This window comes from Vicugna pacos, chromosome 16, assembly GCF_048564905.1.
Source record: "Vicugna pacos chromosome 16, VicPac4, whole genome shotgun sequence".
Taxonomy (NCBI): domain Eukaryota; kingdom Metazoa; phylum Chordata; class Mammalia; order Artiodactyla; family Camelidae; genus Vicugna; species Vicugna pacos.
The window spans coordinates 51566569-51586914 of NC_133002.1; the positions used below are offsets into that span (position 1 = coordinate 51566569).

Here is a 20346-nt window from a genome sequence, read left to right on the forward strand (position 1 = left end):
TCTCTTCTGCAAATGCAGTGGGAATAAATGGAAGAAGACGTATATCATAGCTGACTCTGCATCATGTCATTTCTTTCCAGAAAGTGATGGACAAGTCGCTGTGTTTTGCTCAACACGTAAAGCAGGGTCAGTGGGGGTCCCTACAAGGCTCCCGTGGAGAAGCTAAGCCGCCTGTAAGATGCTGTTGTGTACCTTCCATGTTTAATTTGAGAAGGCTAAATAGATATGAAAGGGAAGAAGGAACAATCCCAACAGAATGTGCTACTGAGGCGGTTTGCAGCATCATTCATCACTGTCTTCATCTTCCACCCCGTTAAAACCAGCTTTTGCAAACTGGAGGGCTGGGATCCTAGGAGGGCCTCCTGCCATCAGCGTCCAGGCCTGGCTGCAGAGGGGAAGGGGTGGCCGATACACAAGGGCCTTCCTTGAAGTGATGATTCAGGAGGAAGTCAACTGACCTGATTCATTTCAGTTTTTCTTCAGTTGATGCTAAAAATATCTCGGAAAAATAAAATTCGTGGGCTTGCCACCAGCAGTTTTATTCTTGGAGGAGAGGATACATAAGCAGATTTGACGAGGAAGTTGCTGCTCTAAGAATAAAGCTGTGTGCCACCCACTCGGGAACTCAGCACCCCGGGAGGGTCCCCTTTGCTGGCTCATGGGCACCTGTCAGAGGAGACAGATTTGGGCCAAACCCCAAAACCAGGGATGCTTCTAAAGCTGACTGTGGAATAAAGGTGCTCTCTGTGCAGTCCCAGGAGACCACCCAATACTGGCCAAGACGATGGCAGAGCTGGAAGGCACGGATGCACTCGGCTCTTAGAAACGGGATGCAGGGAAAAGCAGCCTCCTTGGGAAGCACTCACTGCAAGTGGCAGGCGGCGTGAGTGAGGGGGCTGGTGTCTTAAAGACTCTCAGTTTATCTCCAGAGATATAAATGTTAAGACGAAACCTTGGTGCAGTGGCGAAAGGATACCAGGGCCGAAACACTGGAGTTTGCAGCCAGGTTCCACCACCTACTAGCTGTGTGTCCTCAAGCAAGTTGCTCAGCCTCTCTGTGCCTCACTTTTCTTAATTGTAAATTGGGGACAACAGTAGCCACCTCCCAGGGTTGTTGTGAGGGTTAAATGAAATAATTTGTAAAGCACTGAGATCAGGGCCTGGTGCACAGTGTTTGCAAATAAACAAACAAAAACAGGGGCGATTTTCTAGGAAGTCATATAGGAAGAATCTGAATGAAGGTGGCAACGCCAGGGACAGTGGCTGACATGCAGGTAGTCCTTGCAGCAGGGATGGTGGCCAGTGTGGGAACTGAGCCCAGGGCCCGCTGGTGGGCTGGCTGAGACTGAGTTATGCTGCCATCCATGTGAGGCAAAGCCAGGGTAATTGAAGACAAAGGACAGGCCCTGTCAAGGACTCAGGGCAAGGAACGCAGCTCTGCAGGGCGTGCGAGGCCACGACGTCCAATCCCCAAAGCAGGCCTGCCCTGGTTCTCTCATCGTGCTGGGGGCGCTCGGTAGCCCTACTGGACGGCATGGTGGCCACAGGCCCCCCTTACTTTCAAAGTCAGCAGGAGTCCTGCTGCTCAGACCACAGGAGCAAGGCTGGTACCTGGCCGTTCTTTTCAGCCTGCAGAAGCCAGGGGTCTCCAGCCTCCTCTCTCCAGAAAAAAGGGTAGGTGGGACCCCATACCCCGAGATTTGGGGAAACCAGGCTCAGGCAACAGGCCGCATCCCTGACTCACCACTTTGGGCTTAAATGGCGGCTGGATCTCCCTGTTCTCTAGCTTCTCCCAGTCGATCCTCCGGAAGAAGGCGTGTTCCCGGACGTCCCTCTCTCCCTCCGGCCCACAGCCCAGCCGCTTGCCGGGGTGCTTGGTCATCAGCTAGAAAGGAGGAGAAAGAGGATCTCATGGGTAATGTGGTGACCAGAGTTGACAATACTGTATTGTATAACTGAAATTTGCTGAGACTAGAACTTAAGCGTTCTCACCAAAAAAAAAAAAAAAAAAAAAAAGGTGATGTGAGGTAGATGTATTAACTCCATTGTGGGAATCCTTTCACAATGTATACGTGTATGACTTGATACGTATATCAAATCATCATGCTGTATAAATATATTACCATTTTATTTGTCAATTACACCTCAATAAAGCTGGGGGGATAAAAGAAAGGAAAACAAAGGATCCACCGAAAAAAAAAAAAAGAAAAAAAAAGAGGAAAATGGAATGCCAGATGATAATGCTTTCCCTCTTGTCCTTTGCCACCAGCCCCAACAGCCACCAGCCCCAAAAGGGACGCCTGGGCAGCGTCGCAGGATGCCTAGCAAGAAACTCAGTGGCTCCCACCGAGGGATGCCAACTCACAAACACAAGAAGTGCGGGCCTTTCTATAGTGATTTTCCTGTTGTGAAAATGGGGAAGCAATCTGGACCCACAGCCAAACACAAGAAGAATTTAAATAGCTATCTTTAAACACTGTTTCAGAGCTAATGCCATTCTGTATGTATATTATACGATGTATATAAAAAGGCACACAATCACTAAAAACTGTGTGTGCTGCAAGGATCACAGGCCAGCATCACGTAGGAGGCTTTGTAACAAGCATCGGATGCCTACTCACCGCCTGGACTCGATCAAAGATTCATGGTTTGGAAAAGTAGACGCTGTCACAACACAGGTGACGAGTTAATTTCAAACCCAGTGGTGTGGGTAGGTGGTGCCTCCGCCATCTCTCTTAGAAGCGTGGGGAAGCCATCTCCCCTGTTGACCCCCTCGGTCCATTATTATAAAAGGAAGCCAGATCTACTCACGCCTTTGCAGATGGAGACAGCCTCCTTGGACAAGGACTTTGGATACGAAACGTTGTGCTCCATGATGGACTGAAACAGCTCATCCTCATCTTCGCCATCAAATGGGGGCTGTTCCCGGAAAAGAGAGGGATGGGGATGGGAAGATATCTAGGCTGAGTCATCATTCATTACCACGGCCCCCGAAGATCCAATTCAGTGTGGAGAAACAGAGCGGGGGTTCTCTGCACGCCACGGGCTGCAGGTTAGCTCCGTGAATCTCTGGTTAGGTTGGCGGCTGTGTGTGTTTTTCATTTTTTCCCTCTGTCCCTTTAATTATCATGCCTGGGGCAATCCAAACCAATCTTGAGGGAAAATGTTTTTGAGTAATGCTTTTTAATGATTTGCAAATAAATTATAATCAGTCCAAGACTCTTGTAATTATGTGTTAAAGAAATCTAATTACGATCAAGTGAGGTTACGGAGGGCCCTGGGTTCAGAAGGTGGGGGAGGGTGGAGAGTGCTAATGCCTTTGGATTCTCTAGGAGGTGGTGAAGAGGACTTGCCCTGCCCCAGGTCTAGGAATTCACACCAGGGCCCTTGTGATGCAATGGGGAGCTGCTCTATAGGGGGCCTGACGCCTGCACAGAGGCAATGAAGAGAGCTTAGCTTCCACTGGACACCTCTGTCCGCTTCTACTGGGTTATGATGCCCACATGGAGAGCGAGAGGCATGGTGCCACGATGGGAGGTCATGGCTTTAAAGTCAAGTGGATCTGGACCAGAATTCAAGCTTTACCACCTCCTAGTTGGGTGGCCACAGGCAAGTGACTCTTTAAGACACAGTTTTCCCATTTGTAAAATGGGACTCCCTGGTGAATCTGAGCCTGATATTTCGTCTTATGCCCAGTAAGTGCCCAGTGAAGGGTGCTTAGAGGTCCTGGTCAGAAGGCAGATGAACTGCCTTGGTGGGGGCGGGGGTGGGCTATCAGGGTCTTCAGGAGGAAGAGGTGGGCTCAGGATGCTTTCTAAGCTTTATCCCCCAGCACGTCTTTAATCCCAGAGGTCTAGCAAATTACCTGTCACCTTGGTGGGATGGCACACAGCAGAAGTGGGTTTATGGGAAATGTCTTAACATTCCTCTTTGGCTCGGCTAACCTTGAGCTGAGCGTGAGACATGCAGACCCGGGGCTCAGCCCTGTATAGAGATTCCCCCTAAGTTTAATCTTGTTAGATTTTCCTTCCATTGGAAAAGAGGACTCAGTCACTTTGGCTGACATGGTTAGGGCTCAGATAATGCCAGTGCCTGGCTTAATTTTAAATGACATCATGGACCAAAGACAACATCCAGCATTTCGCCCTGAGTAAGAGAGAGCAGCCGAACCAAGCAGAACCCTCCCTACAAGCACTCAAGGTCTTTCCAACCCGTTCATCTGACCTCCAGCCTTCTTCCTCCCTCCCAACCCCAGCCCTGGATAGGAGCTGGGAGTGGAATCAGCACACAGGAGCCACACCCACCCGAGGGAAGGAGGCTGGGTCCATAAAGAACTCTACCTGGGGACCAGGTATGGGAGACCGGGGCTGGCGCCTCTTACTTTCTATTTATTTTTGTCTAGGCATATAAATAAACAGGTCTCTTTTCCAGTTGTAAGTGCCTGGTGTAAAGAATGTTTAATTTGGTCAAAGTACTCAGGTGGCTGACATCTAAAAGTGGCTGGGGTGTGAATGACTCAGACCAGAGTCGAAGACCAGGTAAGCTTCCCTGGGCAGAAGAAACAGGGCGCCTGGGGCGCCCACAAGGCAAGCCAGTGCGGGGCAGACACCCCACTGGGGAGCGCAGGCTGTGTCACTGGCGGGATGTGTCACTCCCACGGACAGAGCGCAGAGCAGGACAGGCAGGGGTGGGGGGTGGGGCTGTACCCCGCCAAGAACTACAGCAGACGCCAGTCCCACTGTCCATCCTGCCACATCTTCTCTGCCTGGTAGCATCCACCTACTTCTTCTGAACACCTGTTATGTGACTCCCGAAAAACAGGCAGTTATTTTCCAGTTACACTGTATAATTTGGAGTTTCTTGCTTTTCACGGACTGTTGCCAACACATTTTCTCTGTAGCTATCAGTGTTCCCAGTCAGGTTAACGCCGTCACCAGAGACTGACTCATGTGTCCATGGGCACATGTCTAACTGCTTCCAGCACTGTGTTCTCATAACGAATGCTGCTATAAACACCTCTGCACGTATCATTTTTGTTTTCTTCTCCGAATTAGTTCCTAGGACTAATTTCCCAGGTGTGGGCTTATGCAACCAAAGAATGTGAACATTTTTACGGCTCTTGTTAAATCTCTCCAGGTCACCCCTGGAGCATTCTGACAGGTAATCGCTTGCTCTCAGGCCCTGGTGTTGAAGGCAGGTCAATGGTGAAGTGTGACCATTACATTCACTTCCAGCTCCTGAGCCTGGGGACCACAGGGGGTGATGTAGGATGGAGGTCTTCAGTACAGGACCATTTCGGATTGCCTCCCTTCCCCACCCCCCAGTCCCTATGATTCGTTCTAGATTCCCACCAATCTGGACTCAGTGTTTCAAGCTAAGTTCCCTGTTAGCGATAGACTTGGCTCAGTGTAAAAAATTTCTGAACCAGGGGTGTCTTCCTTAGTGATGTGTAATTTGTGGATTTTAAACAGGTTGAGGGGTGATGGTTCTTCACTCTTCCCAAAATGCTTCCTAAATCACTTCCCTGCCGTGTTTACGTGCAGATCACCGATGACCAGGGGGAGGGGTGCGAGGGCACCCAAGGACACTTTCGGCTGAAGTTCTGGGATAAGGGACCCATTACCGATCCATCAGGAATGAAGACAACACACAAACAGCCCCGGCAGAAAGGCACATAAAGAGGAGAAGGCCGGTCCCTTTATGATGGATGCCCGGGAACGCTCTGAGCTGCAAGACGCTCATTAGAGGGCCGGGTAAATACTGTTTATGCCTGCAAGTAATCATATTTGTCAAGCAATCCAGGAACTGAAGGAAGACTCAGGCTGCTTTATACTTAACTGTCCCCTTGTCTGCTGACAATAAATAAACCAAATGAGAAGAAAATTGCAATAAACTATCTTTTTTTTTCCTCTTCTGCTCATCTTCAGCCCTCTGTGATGAAAGAGGACACATTTAGACCACAACCCTGACAACAACTTTAAAATTAATCTTCCTTTTCCATAACAGCGCCCCTTTCCTCTGCTGGGCCTGGGGGGGCTCCTGCAGCTTCGGGGGGCCGTGGGTAACAGTCCCTGAGCCTTCGTTATTCTTTCTGGGCTGAGTCATGGCCCGGGAAGACGTTTGTGTGTGCACTGAGGAGTCAGAGAGGAAGATAAGGAGGGGGATTCTGAAATGGAAAAACTGTCCGTGGCAGGATTTAGATTTAGAGGAACCATGATTGTGCCTGAATGTGGGATGCCTTTAAAATGTCATAATTAAAGAGTGTCAGTGTTTTAAACAGAGATCACGAAAACCTGAAGGGATCATATAAGGCAGGCTGACTGAGAAACTGGCTGGGAACTAATGAAAACATGCCAGGGTGTTTTTAAGGAACCACTGGGTGCAGGAATCTTCAAGTCCAGGACCTAAGGGACGGTCTGCAAATGAGGCAGGACTTGAAAATGCACCCCAAAAGGGATGTCCCTGCAGGAGTGCGGCATTTCCTGGGCTCCCCCCCAGGGAATGAAGTCCCAGGAAGGCCTGTGGAGGGAGGGAGGGAGGGAGGCCGGGGCGGAGGGTGCGGTGGGGGTGACTGTGCTGCAGGCCTGGGTTCCAGTCTCCTGCCGGCTCATTTTCCATCTTGTAAAGGGCCCTTGGAAACAGCTCCGCTTGTTGGCATATGCAGATGTGATCCTTAATGAAAGCAGGGTTTGTTTTCTGGGCTCAAGAGTCAGAGCATTCTAGTGGGATCAAGGAGGGGAAATCAGCTTTTTTTGTGTGCCTCCGAGAACAGCAGAGCTCCCAGGGAGGGGCCAACAATTCAGTCACATTTTATTGTCAAAATTCGAAAGAGGGGAAATTAACTTCAGGAGTAGGCAACTTGTGTTTTCCCAGCTACTGTCTCACTGACGATGGTTCTATGTAACCTGCTTTTCTGTGTTTACAAATTGAGGAGGTATTTAGCCTAAGAAGAATGATTCACTGGGAGGGGAAAAAACCTAAATAAATCATATAAAAATAATTTAAAAAAAAAAACAGCGAGTCTTAACATCATTGAGAAATAAAGACCAAATTTAGGTAGAACCTACTACCTTTCAATACCAAAAAGACTGCTTTAATACCTATAAGATGTTAGACATAATGAGAGAGAGAACGGAGAGGTCACCAGGGGTCCCCCACCCAGGATGAAAGCCAACGGTCTTGGGATGATCTCTAGGCTCCCATGACCTGGTGCCCTTCCTTCTTCTCTGACCTCAGGCCTCCTACTGCCACTCTGCTCCAGCCACATTGGTAGCTTCCTCTCCATTCCTTAAGCATAGCTGAATGCTTCTGCCCCAGGGCCTTTGCACCTGCCATTCCCTTTGTCTGGAATGCTCTTTGCCCTGACACTTCTGGTCTTCACTTCATTTTCTACACGAGGCCCTCCCTGGCCATCCTAGCTAAAAATTCAACCCTCCTCCAACACAGCATCTTCTTTCCCTGCTTTGTTACTTTTCTTCATCACTGTTACAGGCAACCAACTGATCAGAATTTTTTTTGAAAATCCAAAACATTTTAAAAAGCACAACTTGAATTTCCCACATACTGGCAAATGCTTACATGGCATTTCTATTTGGACTTACAACCATGTGTATAGCATTTACATTGCATGAGGCATATTAAGTAATAGAGAGATGATTTAAAGTATATTAGAGGATGTGCACAGGTTAATGCATATGCTACGCTGTTTTATATAAGGGACTTGAGCCTCCAAGGAATCTGGTATCTGTGGAGGGGGTCCCAGCACCAGTTGCTGCAGGTACCGAGGGATGAACGCACGCATTTTCCTCATCTAAACTGTCTACTCTCTTTCTCTAGAATGTAAGCTTCATGAAGGCAAGGATCTTTGTCTGTATTGCTCACAGGCATCACCGTGCACATTCAATAAAGATGCACTGAATGAATAACGGATGAGTCAACGGATGTAACATGTCAGAAAGTGTGACTTTTTTTCAGGAGCAAAGATTCAAAGATTTCTTTGAGGGCAGTTCGGCTGCTCAACCTGGGGACTCTTTTCCAACCTCTCTTACGAGGACTCTTAGCCATGGAGCATCACACACTCTGGCCGACCTGAGCGCTGGGAGTTATGAAAAGCCGCCGACAACGGAATCCTTTGTAGGGAATATCGGCAGAGATCCGACGGATGCTCAGCACACCTGCTTCTCCGTGCTGAGCTCACAAGTACACAGCACGTACTTCCCAGCCGCTTGTGTCTCAGCGGGGCTGTGGGGCCGGTGGGACACAGACGGGAGAGACGCCTGCCACCTCCAGGTCTGGCCCCTACAACACTCCAAGCAACTCTCCCCTTGCTCCCTCTTCAGGAGGCTGCAGTAGAGGAGTCTGAGGTCCTAAAAGATGCTGGAGCCAATGGATGGAAGAAGCCCAGGTCCTGGAATGATCCTGGGATCGGTGCTCCCCCTCCCCCACCTAGGACTGTGCCAAGAATGTAAAAGACTCTCCTGTTGTTAATGCACTGAGAGTTGGGTGGGTGGCGGCGGCGGGGGGGCAGTGTTTGTCAAAGCAGCTAATGTGACTTACCCTACTAAATGCAGATATTAAGATATGAAGGCTGTTACATTAGAAAGAGCCACGTCAGGCAGTAATGCACTTGGTTATCTGACGCATGTCACACTGCTAGGAGAAACCTAATTTGCCTTTTTCCAACTGGAAGTTCAGCCTCACTGGACTTTTGTAAAAGTTACAATGAGCTTCCAAGGGAGAGATAAGGGGAGATGGGAGAAGCTGTTAAACACTTTAACTGGCTTCTTCCCCTAACAATAGAACCGACTTTACACATGGGCAGCAGCTGGGGTAACTTCTGCAGAGAAACTTGCAGTGACCACTGACCCAACCCCAGTTCGGAGATGCTGAAAACTGAAAAGGCCACCGTCCTCATCAACGTGCAGGGAGCTTGTGCGTACGATGCGAAAGCTGCACTGTCTGCACTCCACGGCGTAGCTTTCAACTCGGGTTTTCATGATTAGAAGGTAACTTTTGTACGTACTGAATATGATCCACTCTCAAGGGGGAGTTTCTCCCTCTTTCACCTGGATCAGGACATTCAGACCAGCATCAGACACACCACACTGCCAGGCCCGGCTAGCACAGTTCCAACACAGCCGAAGTCTTCACGGCGTATGGCAAATAGAAACACGAAAACCCAGTGAAACATTACCTGCCCAGCCAGCATTTCATATAACAGGACGCCATAGGCCCACCAGTCCACGGATTTCCCATATGGCTGATAAGCGATTATCTGTGTGAAAACAAACACACCAATTACACATTTAGTGGCCAATCAAAAAGCTTGTGTTGGAACAGGTAAGTCAAGCATGCAGGCATTTACACACTCAGTTCATGCACACGAGGTGATGCTGCAACATGTGTCCTTGAGTTTTGAAGAGGGCCCTTCCAATCAGACGCATGGAGAACTACCCGCCCCGTGATTCACTGCTTGAAACCTGCTTTGGGACCCCTCTTCCGAATCCACCTGGAGATGCCACCGCACTGTTGGAAGGTAGACTGAATTATCTTCCTGGGTGAAAAATATTTGGGCACTGAGGTGGATTTAATTCTTGGAAAAAGCCAGAGGTCATTCAGCGCAAAGGTCTGATGAAATAAGATGATCAAACCATGCAATAGAGTTTTGCTGGAAGCAATAAACGTGATGATGATGATGATGATGACGACCAAGAGGAGGAGGAGGAGGAATGACTGAAGGAAAAATTCTAGTTTCCTCGTGTCGCACGACAGGTACGAAAACATCTGTGGAAGGACTGAAGTTTCAAAATGTTTTAAAAAGAGACATAAAACATGATAATCAAATGGAGTATCTGGACCTCATCTGAATCTTGATTCAAACCAATCAACTGTAAAAAGACATGGTGAAAATTAAAATGCGGTCTTAATTTTTGATTTTTTTTTTATTGAGGTATATAGTTGGTTCACTATGGTGTGTTAATTTCGGGTCCACAGCATAGTGATTCAGTTATACATACACACATACTCCTTTCCATAATTCTTTTTCATTATAGGCCGTTACAAGGTATGGAGTATAGTTCCCTGTGCTGTACGGCAGGGCCTTGTTGTTCATCTAGTTTATATGTAGTAGTGTGTATCTGTAAATTCCGAACTCCCAGTTTACCCCTACCCCTCCCCTTTCCCACCCTGGTAACCGTAAGTTTGTTTTCTATGTCTGTGAGCCTGTTTCTGTTTTATAAATAAGTTCATTTGCGTCCTTCTATTAGATTCCATATATAAGTGACACCATATGGTATTTTTCTTTCTCTTTCTGGCTTACTTCACTTTGGTCTTAACACTTGATGAGACTGAGGGATTATTGCTAATATAGTTACATGGGATAAACAATACGGTGATTGGTTCCAAAGTGTCCTTTTCAGTTAGAGATGAAGTACTCATGGGTTAAATGACAGGATATCTTAGATTTGTTTTAAATGCATCAGGAAAATGGGTGGGGGAGGTCGAGACGAAATAAGTTGGCAAAGTGCAGGCAGCCGGTCAAGCTGGGTGATGGGTCCATGGGGACCTTCCCCTGTGTTCCCTCCTCAACCTCTGTGACCATCAGAAGTACCAGCGTGATTCTATAACCTCTCCTTGTGGAAGACGGTGATACTGACTTTGGTTTCTAAGTGTGGCGTGGTTTATTTCCACACTGGCTTCGCTGGCAGACAATTTCCAGACCTATGGATCATGCCCCAGGATTCATGGGAAGGACATACTGACAGGTGCTCAGCGCAACCATTCTGCCATCTTGCATACAAACTGGACTTTGGAAAGTTCCAGGGTATTTTGTTAAATGGCTCACTATGTCTAGTTAAATGTCCTGGGACATAAGCTAACTTCCCGAATGTCTGCCCATCTCCATTCCTTTAACGTATCACTATCATCTCTCCCGATGGCACGGGAAGTACACGTTCCCCGGACTTGCCTCCGTGCGGGCGGGAACAAGGGGTACATGTTTGAATTTGGAAGCTTGATAGCTCGTTTCCTTGACAAGAAAAGGATTGCCAGAGGAACCTACAAAGAGGCCTTAATTTCTTTTGAAAACTACATTTGTTCTTTTCTTAACACTTGGAAAGTACACACAAGAAAAGCCCCAGAAGCCTTAACAAAACGAGGCTCTAATTTATTCCCTAATGACATGAAATGATGGAAGGCATTCCAGTTCCCAGACAAGACATCACTGCCTCAAAGCCTACCTGGGCCAAGTAGAAGAACAACAGAAATTCTCCTTGGGAGAGTAAAGGTGCACTTGCCAAGCACCTACGATATATCACTCTACACACATTAGGTGTAATCCAATGAGGCAGAAATCATTATTATTCTCATTTTACAGGCAGCAGAACTGAGGTGGAAAAGGCTTAAGAAACTTGCCCGAAGCCAATCAAGTAATAAGTCGTGCTCTGAATATTGACGTATTTGTTTTAAAAATACAATGTATGGCTTTCAAATACATGGAATTACTCACCTTGGGATTAACAAAACATAAATCAAAGGGCTCTGAGGGTTCGTTTCATGAGATGTGAAATCATTTCAGTTGGTTGTAACTCGTATTTCAAAAGCACTTGAATGAAACTTGTTCTTGTAACTATATTAAAACCAGTCCCTGCCATCTGTTTTCATTAATCAGTGGTTTAGTTTTTCTTAATGTTTTAAAAAAATTGAAGCGCAGGTGATTTACAATATGATGTCAGTATCAGGTGTACAGCAAAGTGATTTGGTTATCTATATATACATGTATATATCTATATTTTTCTGATTCTTTTGCATTATAGTTTATTACAAGATATTAAATATAGTTTCCTATGCTATACAGTAAAACCTTGTTGCTCTACTTTAGTTAGTTTGCTTTTAACACAGGCTGAGCTGAGGCACCATTTCTACACATATTTGTCTTACTGCCCAGACCCCTCTCTGCTCTGGTAGTGGAAGGTGCCCCACTGAGTTTGGAGAGCTGTCAGAAGTCAAGGGTGTGGAAACCGTGTTTCCGGTCAGAATGATTCACAAATCCAAAGAGTCATGGCCACCTGAAGTGTTTGTTTGTTTTGACTCTGTCAGTCTTGGTCCAACTTGCTTCTCATGTTCCATTTCCACAGTGTTCCGCTCTCCTGACTGGTGCTGATCACACCTGCTCCTTCCCCTCCCAGGCTTACAAAAGCAAAAGGCCAAGGGCCAGTGGCTCGTGTTCCTTGGTGACGGCGTTCGTCAACCCCTACAGACTGCCAGCTCTGCATCGAAACTACAAAGTCCCTCTGAACATCGTGATGCCTTCACCTGTTAATAATGGGATGAGATCTAGAATTGGGCCGGAGCACTTCCTCCTGGGGAAGTTCATAGTCTATCACCCCTGCCTTGTGCACTGAATGAAAGGAGAAAATTCAGAGACCTAAGGTACAGGGGATAGGGTGCAACCTCACCACTGCATATAATTCATGTTTAGAACGAAGCATACTTCCCCTCAATGATCTGCTACTATTAATAAATACCTCCAAATTACCCAAAACCTCACTGCAAAAGGGGAACAGTGTTAGAGAGCCCCACCAAAGAGAAACATTTCAATGCACCTGATTTAGGATGTTGGTTACACTGTGTCTTGTGAGCTCTCTAGACCTGCAGCATCCAATACAGTAGTTACTAAAGCCACATGTGGCTACAAGCCTTGGAAAGGTGGCTAGTGCAAATGGAGATGTGCTTTGGGTGTAAAATACACATTTGAGTCGGAAAACTTAGTATCAAAATATGCAGAATAACTCACTGATAATTTTGCATTTTGGATATACTGGGTTAAATGAAATATATTAAAATTAATTGCACCTGTTTCTTTTTTAACTTAAAAAATGTGGCTGTTTAAATGCAGTTTTGGCTTTGAATTTTAAAATTTCTGTTGGACAGTGCTGGTCTAGATGGTCTGAGTTCCACTGGCCCCTACAACGCACTCTAGTTCCCCAGCTCTCGTTGGCCTAGGGAGGCAGCTTTAGGCTAAAGACAGGGCTCAGGGACCACAGAATGGATGGGGAGGCTCTCCTGTGCCTGTTCCCGATGGGGACAGGAGCAGGTGTCTCTGGCACTTGGAAACTTGCAGCCACGCCTGGAAGATGCCTGACATCCTGCAGCCCCAGGCAAGGGGCGCCACGGCAATCTGGTTCCCACTGCAGAGAAACTCACAGAAGGAGAGCCAGGCTTGGCAAAGAGGGCTCGAGCTGGCCGACCTCCCTGTGGCACATGGAAGGCTGAACTTTCGCTTCAGAGACAGACCCCCCAACGGGGCCACTGTCATTCAGTTTCACTGCTGTTTGTCATTATGATCATTATTATTATACTTCCAGGAGCCAACTGCCCTGGGGGGATGTCAGGATGTTACAAATGGCTGCCTGTCTTGTAAAAGTGAGATATGAATGAGCTTTCTTCCAGCCCGGGCACAGGACCAGGGATGAAGGGGGCGGAGGGCAGCTTCTGGTCTCTTATGAGGCCAAAGGCCTACAGCAGCTGGAAGGATGTCGCTCCAGGGCCACCCACCCTTCCACTTTCTGCCAGGGCTACACACTCTGAGGCCTCCCGAAGCAGACGAGGCTTCAGCAGCTTTTCTGAAGAACCTGGGGGCAGCGTGGTAAGGCCTAAGGTGCCCCTGGAAATCGTTAACACTGACTGTAACCAACGTCACCATCACGACTTTCAGGAAGTGCCAGGTTCTTTCGCTCCATTAGCTCACGTAGCCCCCACGAGACCTCAGTGGGGTGGGAGCATTCCACTTCAAAGATGAGGAAACGGGGTACAGAGAGGTTATGTAGTTTGCCCTAAGGCTACACAGCTAGTAAGTGGCAGAGCCGGGATGAAACCCTGGTCATCTGGCTTTGGCATCCACAATTTGGACCATTTTTCTAAACTGAAGTTTCATCGGCTCTTGCTGTGGTTCCCTGGACAGCTACGGTGGGAACTGGGTGGGAACTGGCCCAGTTGAAGTGACTCGTGCCAAAAAGGGGTTCAAATGCTTAATTGGGTCAAAACAGCCAAGATGCCCACTTCAATCCGGAAGCCTGGCTTTGAAGGCTTTGTCATAAAGGACCCCGTGAGACTAACGTGTGCGAGGAGGCCCGCGCTCCCACGCTGGGCTGCACTGGGCTGCTCTGCTCTTCCCTTTCACACTGTGTTTACTCACTGACCGCCCCAACCCCGAGCCCCCTCTAAAATAAATGGTCTGACTGCAGAAGGCCCTTTGCAGGCTGCATTACAAAATAACACCAGCTTTTACGCATAAAACCTGTTCAAGGCCTCTTACTGTCTCAGGGAAACAAAGACTATTTCTTCCTTTCATCAAAAAAAAAAAATTTAATGGAAAAATTATGGTTGTTTTGAAAAACATCCCAAGGCGAGAACATGGGAGACTAGAAGCATTCTTCATGTCCCTGGTGGAGACATGGACATGTCAAAACAGCACCATTTGGGAAGAAAGATGATAAGCCTGAGTGTTTTCTGGGTGTTCTGTTCTGACAGTTTGGGGACCTGGAGTTCATTAACCGTCTCCTCCACTCCCTGCTCCGGGCCCACAACCCCAGGGCCACATAGATCCTGGAACCTAACTGAAGAGAAAGAGACAAAGATGGATAAATACACTAAAATATGATCTTACATATCAAGGATCTTAGAAATATCAGCAGTAATTGAAATCTTCGGACAAAATGCATAATAGAAGCATTAAAATAAAACCAGAAACTGCCACCAGATGGGAATGGAAAGTCTGGACTCCAAACTATATATTTTCTATTTAGACAAAAATCGTGGCTCTATCTAGGATGGAGCGAACAGAAGATGACTTTGCCAAAGGTAATGAAAGTGCTTTAAGATCTATTCATAGCAACCACCCCTTGTGCCTTCACGGTTGTTCACTTTATACCCCGAGGATGGAAGGCAAACAGCAGGACGGTGTAAAGTGTAGGCTGCTCCCCTCAAAGGTGACAAGAGGATCAAACGGTACAAAGATGGTTTATAATTATTGACACAGGTTTTAAATAGCAATTAACACAAAAGAGAAAAATAAAAGGAAGGAAGAAATGAAAAACACAAAGTTGAAGGGAGGAGAGAATGGGAGAAGCAGAGCTCAAAGCCTGGTGGTTACAGACCATGTTCCCAGTTCTACCCCAGACCTTCTTGTGGCAGGGAAAGACCACACAGGCTGTATTTTTTTTTTTTAATTAATAGATAGTTTTAAAGAGAAGTTTCAGGTTCACGGCAAAATTGAGTGCAACCTACAGAGTTCCCATACACGCCTTCCTCCCTCTCCACCCCCACCAAGTACAACACACCACGGTGGTACCTTAGTTACAAATGATGAACGTGCACTGACACATTGTTATCGCGCAGAGTCCAGAGTTCGCATGAGGGTTCACTCTTGGCGTTCTATGGGTTTTTGAAAACGTATCATGATATGTGCCCAATGCCGTACCATTAATATACATAGTAGTTTCATTACGCTCTGCCTTCTAATTTTTTTTTTTGGTCTTCCTAGTTTTGCCTTTTCCAGAATGTTCACAGTTGGACTCATACCATCTCTCCAGGTTGTACTTCTCTGACTTAGTAATCTGTACTGAGGTTTTCTCCACGTCTTTTCATGGCTGGAGAGTTCATTGCTTTCTAGTGCTGATTTAATATTCCACTGTTCAGATGTATCTCAGTTTCTCTGTCCTCTCACCTACTGAAGGACATCTTGGTGGCTGCCAAATTTTGGCGATCATGAATAAAGATACTACGGACATCCGTATGCAGGTTTTTGTGTGGACGTAAGGTTTCAATTCATCTGGCATTTGGGTAAATACTTAGGAGCACAAATGCTGGATCGTATGGTAAAGACTATGTGTAGCTTTGTAAAAAACTGCCAAATTGTCTTCCAAGGTGGCTGAAGGAGCCACAGGTAAAATTCTGAATAAACTGCCAGCCTTCTGATCAGGCAGAAAGATGGCCCCTGCACCTGGTGTTTCCCTGATTCTGGAACGTGCACCAGCCAAGTTGGAATGTGACTGTCCCTGATCCTCAGATGAGGCATTAATCACACTGATTTACTGGGTGAGAAAGCATTTCTATTTCAAGTCCTTGTGCAAAAGCTCTAATCTCTTACTTGGGTTAATCTCTCTCCAGCTTCTCTGCAACATTTGCTCGTCACGGAAGAAGTCAGGAAGGTGACAATGAAACGACCGGGGCTGGGAAAACACCATCTCAATAGACAGGTTACCCCACTGCCTGACTAACGTCTATAATTTCTCGTTACATTAAAAAAAAATGAAATAACTCTTTAGATAATTTCCTCCCAACCTGATATGTTTCAATAACCTCCTTAATAGCGAGACACACTGGGGGTGTGATGCTAACAGGTATAGAGGCCAAGTTGGAATCCCACCCAAGCCGCACGGTGCTGGGCACCCCTCCTCTCTACCCTGGGGGCGGGCGAGCTCACGCCCAGTGACCACAGAAGGAACGCGGCAGGGCCAGGATTCAGTGGCGCCCACTCTGTGTGAGCCAGAGCCAGGAACGGGACATCTGAGGAACTGCCTCTGACCTCAGAGACCTTTATTCACTCCTCCTTCCTGTTCTGCTTGATAAGAGTGATGCTGCTGCTGACTGTGAAAATGTACAATATGTGCATCTTGGTTTGCAACAGAATTCACGTGGTCCAAAGCCAGGACACCATCCCGGTCTTGGGGGTCGGGGGAGGACGCTGGGGCAAGAGGAACAGACGCCGACATGCCACTTGTCTAAATACGCTTGTTACAAACTGAGCTACCAACTATTAAACATAACGTATTTTTTCCGACCACCCTGACAAGCCTACCCTCCCCCAGCAGTCTGCTCGGGCCGCCGTAACAGCGCACCACAGAGTGGCTTCAACAGTAGACATTTGTTTCTCACAGTTCTGGAGACTCAGAGTCTGGGATCAAGATGCTGGCAGGCTGGTTTCTGGTGAGGCCTTTCCCCCTGGTTGCAGGTAGCAGCCTTCTCACTGTGTCCTCACCCGGCCTTTCCTCTGAGGCCCCCTCCCGGTGCCTCTTCATCTTCATTGCAAGGACATTGGTCCTGTGTGATTGAGCCCCGCCCTAACGACCTCACTTAGCCTTAATCACCTCCTTGGAAGCCCTATCTCTATATACAGTTGCACTGGGGTTACCTTCAACATACAAATTGAGGGAAACATAATTCTGTCTATAATCCTTCCCAAAAACCGGGAATTCACGGACCCCTGAGATTCCAGTATGTGAAGCCCTGGCCCTCTCTCCTTCTCTTCCCAATCCCTCTTCACATCTCCGAGCCTTCTGCAACCCAGCCTGGGTGTCCAGGCTCCGTCCCACTGTCCTTTGCCAACGGCCATCCACTGAATTCGCCATCAGGCAGAGGCATGCACACACCTCTTCTACATGGAAGAGGCCCATGCAGGTCCTGGAAGGGAACTCTCAGGTCCCGGGTGGGCATGTCCCTCTGGCCCTCCAGCTCCCAACCCTGTAAGGAGAGCTAAGGCTGAGGAGGGCCAGGGGGAGCCCTCTCAAGTTAGGGGCGGCAAACTTCAGCCAAATCCAGCCTGACTCCTGTTTTGTACAGCCTAGGAGCTAAACATGGTTTTAAAATTTTCAAACGCAAAAGGAAAAAATGTAAAAAAGACTGTCAGCTTTTTGAGCCTTTTGGCAGGAACAGTTGCTCAAATTGGCAACATCTAAAATTTAGATTAAGGCGAAGCCTAAAATGTGTACTCTCCAGCCCTTAGCAGAAAAGGTTTGCTGATTCCCGCTCTAAAACACAGTCGGTCCTGTGCATCGTCGGGGATCGGAAACCAAGGAGCGGGTCTGGGCGGAGGCAGCTCACCTGCACCGGGAGGAGTGAGGCTTTCTCCACGGAGCGGCTGAGCTGACACCTGCAGCGCCTTCCTCTGGGGACCACAGATGCTGCAGGGAAAAGCTGATCAGCCCTGGGTTCAAAGATCAGATGTGCCTTGAATTTGAGCCATGGGAAAAATTAACGACTCTCTGCACCTTGGGTTCCTTATCTGGAAAATGGGGCTTGATGACACCAATTTTGCAGAACCGACTAAAGGATTAAACAAAGTCAGTGAGGTGCGCTGCACGCAGCAGGCATCTATAAAGGGGCAGCTAATCCACAAGGAGCTGGCCATCCACGGAGGAAGGCCTGGGAGGGGGCGGAATGGGCTGGAATTGTCTCATGGACCACAATATCACAGAAGGTACCAAATGCTCCAGAGAACAGGGCTAAACTCATTAAACTCTGAGGCCAGGAGAATGATGAGACAGTGAAAGAGCCGCGGGCAGACAATAAAACATATGAGATAATATAACCAACATAATTTCGAGAAGAGATATATAATTTAAGGAAGACCCACCCCCTCAACCCCACTGCTGCCAAATGCCTGGCCTTGGCTCTTTAAATATTTCTTGGAGGGAAAGTGGCTGCTTCATTTTCTCTTGCAATGCTGGACTCATTGGACCGTGACCTTACATAGAGCGAAATTGGCCTTTGATAGAAAGAAAGCCGCCTTTTGGTTTATCATTCTCTTTCTTTAATCAAGTGTGTTCTCTGCTCCCGCCTGCGCTGGGTGGGTGTGGGGTCTGTGGGGCTCGGAAGCCGATCTCAGAGGAGCCACCGCTGGCCCTGATTGGCTTCTCTCTCCCTTTCTCTCCATCTCATTTCCCCCCTTTCCTCTCGTTTGGCAAGTGCTAATTTACTGCCTGACTGCCAGGCTGTGTGCACCAAATGAGTCCTTTTCTCATTTAACTTTCAGATCCTCTTTTATTCTCTACCCACCTCTACAATCCTTTCCCCAAAGGTCAGGAAGTCTCCGGGTATGTCAATATTTTGGCACTTTGGGCTGTCTTGGGGTTCCGAGCTGATCTCCCATCAACCTTCAGACGCCCAGGGCCCACGGCACATGGCTTTCTCCAGTGGGTGAGGGCAGGCGCAGAGCCATTCTCTGCACTCCATCCCCTGCCATCAGCCTCTCCCCAGCAGTGGCCGGGGGATCACCCATCCAATTCCTGCCTTCAGAGTCCCTGACCCTTCAATGCCACAGCCTTCAGCTCGGTTCCACTGTAACATCTCCTCTGCCACCGTCACACCCAGGAAGGCAGTGTGCAGTACCCGTTCATCCCAGATACAGCCTGTGCCAGACCCTGGGGTAGGGGCCCATCAGTGAGCAAAAAGACAAAGATTCTGCCCTGTGGGAGGGACAGATAAGAAAGAAGTAAATACTTGAGTACATGACGTGAGCCACGGAAGGAGACCCGGGACAGGGGGTCAGGAGTGCCAGGGTCGGGGCTGAGGTTTGCAGTTTTAAATAGAGTTGCCAGGAAAGGTGACCTCCCTGAGGTGACATCTGAGCTAAGGCTTCAAGGAGGTGGAGGAGGGAGCACGCTGACACCCAGGGGAGGACATCCCATGTTGAGGGGAAGAGAAGAGCAAAGGCCCCGAGGATGGAGAGAGTGTGGCAAGTTTCAGCGGGCGGTGGGAGGGGTGCGGAGTGGCGGGTAGAGAAGCCAGGGCAGCTGGTCTCGGGAGATGGGGGTGGGGGAGGTGAGGTCAGGGAAGGAGAGGAGGCCAGACCCCAAAGGGTCTTGGGCCACTGGGAAGACCTCAGCTTCTCCAGGATGCCTCATTCAGAAATAAACCCCCTCCCCAGCCCCCATGCCAATGCCCTACCCTCTCTCACCCTCATCCACCCCCACCCCTAGACAAAACAAATTACCTCTTTAGGACTTCAGTTCTCCCATTCTGATGGACACCCGGCCCCCTTCCTGCCTCACTCACTAGTCCCACTATCTGGTCAGTCACGTCCAGGAGACTCTCTGAAGCATCTGGCCTCGCCCGGAGAGGCCCCAGCCCTGAGCAACCCCCATTCTCCCTGCTCCAGCATCTTACCCCCAGGTCCGCACCCCGCATCTCACTCTCTGAAGATGCAGGCCAGCCAGTAAGGATGACTGCAGCTCCCCTGCCACCCTGACCTCCCTGGCCCCCTGCACCTGAGGAGGAAGGGTCTCCCTACTCCCGTCCCTTCCTGGCATGCAGTATACTCATTCATTTATTCATTCATTCATATTCTCTCTGAGCATTTTCCCTTCAGCCTAGAAATATTCTCAGGTTTCTGCAGCTTAAATTCAGCTTCCCTCCTCTTGCCCTCCCTGAGTGACTGCTCACATCCCCCCCTCCCATTGCCCATAGAATCCCTCAGCCTGGCTGCTGAAGCTTGCACTTAACTCCATGCTGTCTGGCTTCTGCTCCGTGGTTACTGACACTGCTCTCAGGGACCGCTGAAGTCTTGTG

The 20346-nt window shown here is 48.3% G+C and overlaps 1 protein-coding gene across 2 annotated transcripts in view; it reads right to left on the reverse strand.

Annotated features, from left to right (window-relative positions):
* PRKCA (protein kinase C alpha) overlaps positions 1 to 20346 on the reverse strand; it is a 358338-nt gene that overhangs the window by 16632 nt on the left and 321360 nt on the right. For both annotated transcript variants that reach the window (XM_015235211.3, XM_072939443.1), the window contains 3 exons: positions 9194 to 9274; positions 2812 to 2919; positions 1745 to 1885 (listed from right to left, as the gene is read on the reverse strand). In XM_015235211.3, the coding sequence (XP_015090697.1) occupies positions 1745 to 1885; positions 2812 to 2919; positions 9194 to 9274 (330 nt within the window). The remainder of the gene's footprint in view (positions 1 to 1744; positions 1886 to 2811; positions 2920 to 9193; positions 9275 to 20346) is intronic.